The sequence below is a fragment of the Elephantulus edwardii genome, unplaced genomic scaffold (genome assembly GCF_000299155.1).
Source record: "Elephantulus edwardii isolate Elephantulus edwardi_28Jun2011 unplaced genomic scaffold, EleEdw1.0 scaffold00026, whole genome shotgun sequence".
NCBI lineage: Eukaryota > Metazoa > Chordata > Mammalia > Macroscelidea > Macroscelididae > Elephantulus > Elephantulus edwardii.
Window position 1 is genome coordinate 1,728,498 of NW_006399776.1, and position 10,619 is coordinate 1,739,116.

The 10,619-nt window shown below is 36.1% G+C and overlaps 1 protein-coding gene across 1 annotated transcript in view; it reads left to right on the top strand.

Moving 5' to 3' along the window:
- The window catches only part of SPG11 (spastic paraplegia 11 (autosomal recessive)), a 128,159-nt gene that overhangs the window by 46,585 nt on the left and 70,955 nt on the right, over positions 1-10,619 (top strand). Inside the window, exons 19-22 of the mRNA XM_006883201.1 lie at positions 2,737-2,874; positions 3,356-3,810; positions 6,202-6,347; positions 7,083-7,215. Of these exons, the coding sequence (XP_006883263.1) occupies positions 2,737-2,874; positions 3,356-3,810; positions 6,202-6,347; positions 7,083-7,215 (872 nt within the window). The remainder of the gene's footprint in view (positions 1-2,736; positions 2,875-3,355; positions 3,811-6,201; positions 6,348-7,082; positions 7,216-10,619) is intronic.

Sequence of the window (10,619 nt, forward strand, 5' to 3'; positions counted from 1 at the left end):
CATATATCTACTTGGATGTCATTTATGGTCTCTTTAGGGTATATTCCCAGTAGTGGAATTGCTGGGTCAAATGGTATCTCTATTTGCAACTTTTCGAGAAAGCGCCACATCGCTTTCCACAGTGGTTGCACCACTTTACACTCCCACCAACAGTGAATAAGGGTTCCAAACTCTTCACAAACTCGCCAGCATTTGTTGCTTGCTGTTCTGTTAAATTTTGCTAGTCTTACTGAAGTGAGATGATATCTCATGGTTGTCTTGATTTGCATCTCTCTCAGAGCTAGGGATTTTGAACATTTCTTCATGTGCTTGTTGGCCATCTGAATGTCTTCCTTATTGAAGTGTCTGTTCATATCCTGTGCCCTCGTGTTGTATGAAAGGAGAGAAGGTTAGCACTCCCCTTGACAAGGATGGAAGAGGCCCTTTGGGCCTTTACAACACGCATACGGTTAAGGCATTGCCACCTACTTCGTGGCATCTAACCATATCCTGTGCCCATTTTTCAATTCGATTATTCACCTTTATCTTGTTGTGGTGCTCAAGTATTTTATAAATTCTAGATATAAGTCTGACATGTCATTACCAAACACTCTTTCCCAGTCTGTGGCTTCCCTTTTTACCCTGTTAGAGAAGTTTCTGGATGGTGCATAGGGATTTGATTCTTAGAAGGTCCCATTCATCTATTTTATCTTCTTCTGGTTGTAAATTTTTCAGAATACTGGGGAGACTCTTTATGTTGTGGATTAGGACTACTAAAGTTTTTCTGAGCTTTTCCTGAATGTGGTTTATAGTCCTTGGTTTTAGTCCTAGGTCCATGATCCACCTTGAGTTGGTTTTTTTATATGGAGTGAGGTGGGGATCTTGTTTAATTCTTCTGCAGATAGTTTTCCAATTTTGCCAACACCATTTGTTAAAAAGGCTGTCATTTCCCCACCTAACTGATTCATCTCCTTGTCAAAAATCAGTTGACCATAAATAGATGGGTTGATTTCCGGGTTCTCAGTTCTATTCCATTGATCTATGTGTCTGTCATTGTACCAGTACCATGATGTCTTGACTACCACGGCAGTGTAGTAGGATTATAAATCAGGGAGTGAGATGCCTCCTACCTTTTTCTATTTTTAAGGAGTGCTTTGCTTATTTGTGGCTTCTTTCCATTCCAAATGAAGCTGAAGATTGCCTTTTCCATCTCGTTGAAGAATGGAATTGGTATTTGTATTGGGATTGCATTGAATGTGTATATTGCCTTAATAGGATCTCTTTTTACCCTCTTAATGAATTTTTTCTTATGCACATAAAGATTTAATTTTTAGATGCTACCATTCATCTAACTTGTCCTCTGCTGATTGAGCATTTTTTGGTTCTATTTGGTAGGTAGTGTGTTTATGCAATAAATTAAGAATTTTGTGTTTGCACTCCCTTTTTTCCCCCTGAAGATCTTTATAATTTTAAGTTTTGTCCCTTAGTCCTTGATCTATTAGTGTGTTTTTTTATATGGTATGAAGAATGGATCTTGGTTCCATATTCTTTGAATAGATACCAAATTTTGCCACATCATTTGTTAAAGATGCTGTATTTTCGCCATTTAATAAGTTTTATGTCCTTGTGAAAGATTTGCTATCCTTAGGTTAATTAATTTCTTTCTTGGGTTCTCATGTCTATGCCATTGGTCTTTGTATTTGTCACTTTACTGATATCACACTGTTTTTATAATTGTGTCTGTGAGATCAGGAAGTATGAGGCTTCCTACTTTATTTTTCTTTTTCAGTGGTGCTTTGCAATCATCTAGGAAAAGGATCTCATTCCTTTCAATATAAATTTAGCGATAACTTTTTTCCTTTGCATTGAAGAATGACAGCATCTGAATTGGGGTTGCGTTATATCTGTAGATCACTTTTGGTAGTATTGACTTAGCAATGTTCAGTCTTTCTATCCGTGAGCATGATACAGTCTTCCATTTATGCAAGTTGCTCTTTGTTTTTTTAGAAATACTTTGTTGTTTTCTTTGTATAGCACTTTGGTGTCTCTGGTAGTATTTAATCTTTTGGGTGGCTTTTGTAAGTGGCATTATTTTCAATAAAGTCCTTTGATAAAAGTACGGATAGTCCCTAAGTTACAATGTCCCTTCTGATGACATCACTTAAAGTTTATTCTGATAAAAGTTGAAAACCTCTATTTAAAATCTTCAGTATTACTTATTTTTATTATCAGTATCTTTTTAAATTTTATCTTTGTCTTTGGGACTTTCAAACATTACACATAAATTAAAAATTCACATACATAAATAACATATTATTAACAATAAGATGTACCCAAAAACCCTACAATAAATGACTCTATGAGGTCATCATAATTTGAATAAGTTCTGTTTTACAGCTTGTGCTTTTGTCATCATATCTGATTTTCCATTGTTAAAAATGAGGTCTTGCAACCATCTCGTGTATTTTTCTTCTAAGAATTTTATAGTTTCAGCTTTCACATTTAGATTCTGGATCTCTTTTAAATTGAATGTTGTGTATGATGTAAAGCAAGGGCCCTAATATGTTCTTTTGCATGTGGAAATCCAGTTTTCCTAGCACCATTTGTTCAAGAGACTCTTCCTTCTTCCACCGAATGGACTTAGTATTCTTGTTGGAAATCAGGTGACCAGGACTATTCATTTTAACAGGATCAATAATAACATGAATTTGGGTTTGGCCATCACTTTTGACCAAGGCTATCATCTTTTAAATGTAGGCAACATCCAGAACACCTGCTGTGTGAAAGAAGTCTACAAGATCATCCTATTCAAGGGCCTAAAGGAGTAGATGAGGATGATCCTGTTAACTCTGACTATAACATGAAGCTGACCAAGTTTTCCTTCCAGGTTGACAGGTAGAGAAACACCTTTTTTTTTAGATTTAATTTATTCTATTTTGGGACCCTTTGGACACATTACCTTTTCACTAAAGTTCTTTACAGAGGTAGATGCTTTTTATGTCATTTGAGTGAAAGGTAACAAAGGTAAAAAAGATTGCTTTTTCCACTTGATCATTCATGTACATTTTGTTTTATATTGTCCATTGTTATACAGAGTATGATCATCCATTCATTCCATATTCTTTCCTTTTATCCATCCTCATAAATGTTATCTGTTAATTAGTTTTCTACTCCCTCTCTTTTCCCTCCCTCATAACCATACTAGAGTGATGATTCTTGTATGTAAGCCATTCTTTAGCTTTTTATAGCACTGGTCTTATATGGTACTTGAGATTCGGTTTTTTTTGTTAGAATAAAACTATGTCCTTCCACTGGTTCAGTGTTTTTCTTAGAGCCTTCTCCTATAGCAGGCATGAGTAATATTCTGTGTTCCCAGGTCATGGAAAGCTCAGCTGTCATCATTGAATCATACAATAAAGGACTCTAAACTGGAGATTTCCCATTGTACTCCATGGTTCCAGGATCTTTTGCATTTGGAATCTTCTGAATCTGATAATCATGGTATCATTGTGCCAAGTTGGACCTTCATTTCAGAAGACCTGTGGTATAGCCAGTATAATTTTCCACAGAAAGATAGTCATGCTGAGCCCAGGGATCTAAGAAGGCCCTGGAAGATAATGCATAGTATTGAACAAGAGGAACCCACAGAGCTTGAATGTATATCTATGACAGGATTCACTGTGCAGTTTTCTCAGGCAGGGGAAAGAACTGGCTACTGCTCCATTGTTTTCTGGGATTTGGAGACCCAGGGCATACAGTGTTTTCCTCTTGGCAAAAAATGTATTCCTGTAGAGAATGGTGGAGCCCAACAGCTGTGCCTCATTATTACAGGTGAGACTCCATTGCAATCCATTGCTGATGATAGCTTTGTAGATGTACAGTAGAACCTGTGAAAGCCACACCTTCTCTAAGGTGGGAACTCAAAATATTTTACACTAAAGTGAGTATTAGAAAAATGACAATACTGAACTCTGTCAAGAAAGAACAACTTTTAAGACATAAACAAGTCTCTTAGAGGTTTCACTGCATTTATTTCTGCTACCTGGGTAGTGCTAGTGCCTCTCCTCCTCTCAAAGTAGACTGTCATTGAGGAAATTTGGTATTATACTTGCTAACTTTGTCTTGTATGTTTGATTTTTTTAAAAAATTAGGGCCATTTTGGCTCCCTTAAATGTGAAGACACTAAATCAGAAATTTTAAGAGCAATAAGGGTTGCTACCAATCCAGAGGTTCAACTTGACTTCATTCCGTACAAGCAGAGGCTACTGAATGCCTGGCTCCTCATGGTCCATATGTTGAATTGCAGAATTCTTTTGTTCTATATGCACTACTGAGACCATTCAGAACCTTGTCTTTTTTTTTTTCACAGTTTAAGAAATTTTTATTAAAGTAAGAATTTTATAATCCAAATTACATTTCCTTGCTCAGTTATCAATTCTGTTACCTAAAACAACTGACATTCTGAGCTATTCCACAGTAAGGAATTAAAAATTAAAGAAAGGAATGCTTTAAATTTTTGTACTTTGCTGAAAATTCTTTTTCCCAGGGTCTATAAAACATTAATTTGTTTTTATGTTTTACTATTTTTTCCTCTTTTTTTTGTTTTTTGTTTTTAAATGAGTAAGTAATCTAGAACTAGCACATGCTAGCCCCAGCATTTGCTCAGTACATAAGGTTCAAAGTTTCCTTTCCTTTTTTTTTTAAATTTTATATTTTGCAATGGTTTTTTCCCCCAATATTTAAGTTTTTCAATGTTTAGTTCTTTTTCTTCAGTGAAGCACGAGTTTTCTTTCATGGTCCCTGATCATTTTAAACAGTTCGAACACCAGTGGCCCTGTTAACTGCTTTCTGGGCAGCCTCGTTAGCTTGGTGGGCTTGTAGTACAGCTTCAGCTTCATCAACGTTAGAACAAAGAGACTCTGGAGACTCAAGCATATGAAGTTGTTCTGAATTATTAATCTCCAGTAACATTCCAGTAATTTTACCAGCCAATGTAGTGTGCATGGCTTGAATAAGAGGAAACAGCCTTTCACCCAACATTTGCCTTTGCTCTTAAGGAGGGGCAGATGCCAACATGGAAGCAGTCAAAGGCTCTTGACCTTATACATTAACAGCAAGCTGCTGCATGGTGACTTGTGGTTGTACATAGAACCTTTTCTAAAGACTTAATTTATTATGTTTTTGTCATTAAGTGCCACTGAACATACAAAATGAGATAATTGCACTTTAAAATCTGCATTTCCAGCTGTTGAAAATTTTACGAGCTAGCAGCTCTAGACCTGCATTTGTAACTTGGGGATTGGACTAGAATTTCAGTTGAAAATTCAGAGCTAGAGAGCTCTGATGGCCTAGTGGTAAAAAGATGTGCTGCAATCAATTTCGAATCAACAGCTGCTTCCTAGGAGAAAGATAGACAATCTACTCCTGTGAGATTAACTGCCGGAGGGTCAACTATGGGCCAGTTCCAACTCAATGGTAAACAACAACTCTTTAGCTGGGCTTTTCTTTTTCATTCCAGTCAGGCTTTTCTTGAAGTTACTCAGAGTAAATACATACAGATTATAATAAACAATTCTCTAATCACTTACTTGGCCATTATAGGCATCTGGCTTTGATAGATCAACACACATTTATTGAGCATTTATATTATCATTTTTTATTGTGTTACAAAAACAGGCTTTTGTACTATCAAGGTTGTCTGAACTAAAAGTTTCCTGCTGCTTTAGTACTCACATTTTGGTAATCATGTATTTCTGTGTCAGGAGCATTATATGAGTTTTAATAAACAAGAAATCTAATACCTCTGTAAATATTAAAATAATTAAGTACTATAAGACAATTTGGAGTGAAAATGTATGATGTCATGCTCTTTCATAAGATTCATTGTTCATACAAGACTTTGTCTTGTGTTCAGTGTTTATAAAATAAAACTTTACTTGAAAAACACAATGAATTAAAGGCAGAATCTGTCAGTGTTTGCTGTGGAGTAGGAACTGACTTAGCTGACTTTTCAGCAAGTGTTCAAAGGCTATAAATCACAGGAGGAGACCATCTTTTTCCTGAGGAATGGCTGGTGGATTCGAACCAGATGCTCAGCCTTTGGTTTAGCAGGGCAACTCCCAGTGGCTTATGCCATAAATTATAGTCTTGAAGTAGTAAGTAATTTGAAAACTCACTTAAATCTTAACCATTTTTTAAAGCTAACTTTTCTTTTTCCTATAGAAAATGGACTTTCTCTGGTTTTGTTTGGTTTGACTCAAGAAGAGTTTTTGAATAGACTGATGATCCATGGAAGTGCCAGCACTGTCGACTCTCTGTGTCACCTCAATGCTTGGGGGAGGTGCTCAATACCCATACACGCACTAGAGGTAATGTTTAAATCTATCTGTAGGAATTAGCTCATGATTTTTCTGTCACATATTCTCACAGGTCTTCAGATTTTCAGTCACTTTGTTAGTTCAGCTGAGCATTTAAACATACATATATTTATAAAACCTATGATTTGAAGGTGGTGTGTATCAGAAGGTTCCTCAAAATGCCTAATCAGGGCTAATAGTCTTTGCTTATGCTGCTTTTTCTTTTAACATTACATTAAACTGATTTAACATTTTATTTTCTTTTTCTTAACTTTTTATTGTGATTTGAGTGGACATTTACAGAGCAAATTGATTTTCCATTCAGCCATTCACATACATTTTGTTTCAGGATGTTGATTATACTTTTTAAGTTGTAACAGTACTTTTCCTCTTCTTGTAATTCTCATGCTTTATCTTTTTTTACATGTACATGTATTACTGTAAGAACAATCTCCATGTACCTACTCTGAAGAATTTTAGAATGGAAGAGCTGGGAAAATGTTCAAGTCAAGCCTCCTGTTTCTATTTAAGCAAAAACTGAGGCTCAGAAAGCTGCAGATTTGCCTAGACCAGGTGGTCGCTATTGTTATCCCCGCTAGTGTGACATAAAGATAACCTTGTGTTTTCTTCAGCCTCAGCTCCTTAAATCCTAAAGTTTCTTTATTTTAGTAAACATCTGCATGTTGGGTTTTATTTTCCCCTTTTTTTCTATCCTCACCTTTCTCCCCTTGATTTTCTTCCTTTTAGGCTGGGATAGAAAATCGCCAGCTGGACACTGTAGATTTCTTTTTGAAGAGCAAAGAAAACCTTCTGACTCCTTCCTCAGATTCTTCTGTGCTTGATCAGTCTGATAGCATTTCATCCAGTTTATATTTAAAAAGTAAGTAGAATGAAGTCTTTCACAATTGTATTCATTTTATCTTTTTAACCAGTTTCCAATTACTGTGTTTCCTGGTGACTCACTCATTTTTCTAAGCTCAGCCATTTGATTTTTATATATTTTGTGAAATCTTGAGAAAGTTAGAAGAGTTTATAAATATTTTCATTCTAAGGAGAGTGTTTTTAATTCATATCCTGTTCTTTACTTTGAAATTTTAGTATGCAGTGAAGAGATGGTCTTTCAGAGTAACAAAAAGATAAAATTGATTTAGAATATTAGATCCTTGCACCTATCTTATATGTGTATTTAAATAGCTGTGCTTCAGATTATAACTTGTTATATGAATTTTTAGTCTAATTCTACTTTTTTGCCATATTACCAAAACTTTACAAGATTTTATCTTTTCCTTTCTAATAAATGAGAAGCACAGTTTTATCCTTGAACCAGATAGCCTTGCAGTATTTCTCCTTAGAGAGGTCATGGTGGTGGTAGTGTGTGCCATCGAGTCGAAACTGACTTGTAGATGACCCTCCAGAGGGTTTTCAGAGGCAGTAAATCACATGGATGGAGAATGCCCATCCTCTTCCTATGAATAGTGAATTCCATGAGTAGTGTGCCCTTGGGATTGCAGCACAGCTTATTAGCAGCTTCCTCCGCAGAGAGATAGGAAAATAAAATGAGTTTTCCTCTTTGACATAATTTTGTTTTAGTTTTGAGTGAAAGTTTACAAATCATATTGGTTTTTCATTTAATCATTCATACACATTTTGTTTTATAACATTAGTTACAATTGAGTAATGTAACTAATTACAATGTCTGATTAACCCCTATGTAATAGATTTATAATGTGCTTTTTCTCACTTGATAATAAATATATCTTTCTTCCTACTAGTTGATATACTGTGTGTGTGTGTGTGTGTGTGTGTGTGTGTGTGTGTGTGTGTGTGTGTACACACCATAAAATCTGATCCGACTGATACAGGAGGCGATTGCCTCTCCTTTACAGCAGAGGATCTGGTAGATTTGAACCGCATGCCTCTGGGATTGCAGTACAGCTTCTTGCCACTAGGCTAGTTGATACACTTTTTATGAAGGCATAGAATTCATTGTATCATAAATTTATCTGACCGAACTACTAGACTTTGAGATGGATCCCAGTTTTTACTGTCACTATTATTGTATTATTATTGTCCTCTATGTGTGTGAGTCCTCATGTGTACTATTATTTACTTGGAATATATTTCTGTATGGGGAATTTCCAGGTCAAGAGAATAAAGTTTCTATTCTTTAGCACTTTGATGAATTGACCCTCAGAAAAGTCCTACTAATACATATGCTAGTTACTACCTGAGGAAAAGAAGCATTGGTGGTTTAGTGGTTAAAGCAATAAACTGCTAATTAAAAGGTCAGTAGATCAAACCCACTAGCTACTCTCCTGAAGAAAGACTTAACAGCCTGCTTCTGTAAAGATTAAAGCCTTGGAAATGTAGGGTTGCTATAAGTTAGAATCAACCTGGAGTTCACAGGTTTGGTTTTGGTTTTGCTTTTATGTGGAAAAAATGACAACTGACCCTTTTCTATTTGATGTTTGTTCTCCTAGTTATCACTGAGAACATAAATTTGAAAATTTTCTTTTGAAAAATATTCTCTTGCTTTGAGTACAGAGTTTGAGCTCTCTCTTTTGAATTGTGAATTGCTTTATGCTCAGTTTTTGTCTTTAATGTGCTTAGACGTCTAGAAAAAAATTGAGGTTTTCATGTTGAGTAGGGCTACATCGCAATTGTATGGCCTTTATAGGCATACTTCATTTTATTACATGTTGTTCTATCGCATGTAATAGAAAATGTGATTTTTACAAATTGGAGGTTTGTGGCAACCTTCTATGAAGTGAGTCTGTTGATGCCTTTTTCAACAAGTGTTTATTTGTATCTCTGCCACATTTTGGAATTCTCATACTATTCATACTTAATAAAAAACCAACCTACTGCCATTTAGTCCATTTGAACTCCTAGAGATCCATCATTGGTGTCCAAGGCTATAAATCTTTATGGGAGGAGATTGCTCATCTTTCTCCTGAGTAGCAGCTGGTGGATTCAAACCCCTGACCTTTTTGTTTCTAGTACAACATATAACACTTCACACGACCACAGCTTCTTTACTAAACTACTCAGAAAATGCAAGCTCCTTACCATGAAGTCAGAACTAATTAAAAACTAACTTCTAGAAGATTTTCAGGAGGCTATAAATGATACTGATGGAGATTGTCTGTCTTTTCCCTGCTGACCTACTGTTGTTGATTGCCATCAAGTCGAGCATGAATCATAGTGATCCTATGAACAAAAGGCCTGAAGCTTTTCTATATCTAGCAACATTTCTCAGAGTTCATTGAGTCTCCAGAGTCTTGTTGTTTAGAAAGTGGATGCCACTCCAATAGATTCAAATTGCCAGAGGTGACACCTCTGATTTAGCAGCGTAACTCCCTACAGCCTGTGCCACCAGAGTTCCCTTTAATAGCTACAGTATAGTGTAAATATTCTTTAATGTATCATCTTCTTGTGTGCTGTCACAGCTGACCCTGTGGGGGGTTTCAGAGGCAGTTAATCACACAAGAGGATATTGCCCATCCTTCTCCTGCAGAGCAGTTAGTGGATTTGAACCGTGTGCTTTCAGGATTACAGTGCAGCTTCTTGACTTGCTTTATTGCAGTGGTCTGTAACCAAACCTGCAGTATCTCCACAGTATACTTACACGCGTCTTGTTTACTGGTCAGCAACTTCTTTTCACTCCACTCTTACCTGCACTGTCCTGTTTTTAAAAAGTAAGGTAGGAATGACTCTGGAAAGAAGCGTGAGCAGTATATAACTTATTTTCCCAGGAGAGAAAATTTCTCTTCATTCTCACTCACATAACCCCAAATCTGGAGTTGGGCCCGTACTGAGATTCAGGAGCCCATATTCCTAGCTTGTGCTTCCATGCCTGAAAGAACAACTTTGGAATCAAAGAGACTTAGATTCAGGTTTTGCTCTGCCAATTGCTTAGTCAATTTTAAAATTGACTTAGACAAGTTTCTTAACATCAGTTTCTTCTCTTTTTTTTTTTTTTCATTAGCATTCCTTTAATTTATAAGTTTCTTCTCTTTTAAAAGGATATGACACCTACTTCTTGGTTGGTTGATTACATGAGATAATATTTCTAAGTACTAAGTATAGTGTTATAGGGTTTTCAGAGGCCTGCTATTTCAGAAGTGGATGGCCAATCCTTCTTCCTAGTCTGTCTCATGTGAATGTTCAGATTTAGAGAAGTATTAGACAGACCAGCAAGTTAAAGGTATATCCCTTATTGCGGAGTTAACAGTGCGATTGGCACAGGACAGAGCGGAGTTTAGGGCTGTTGTACATAGGGTC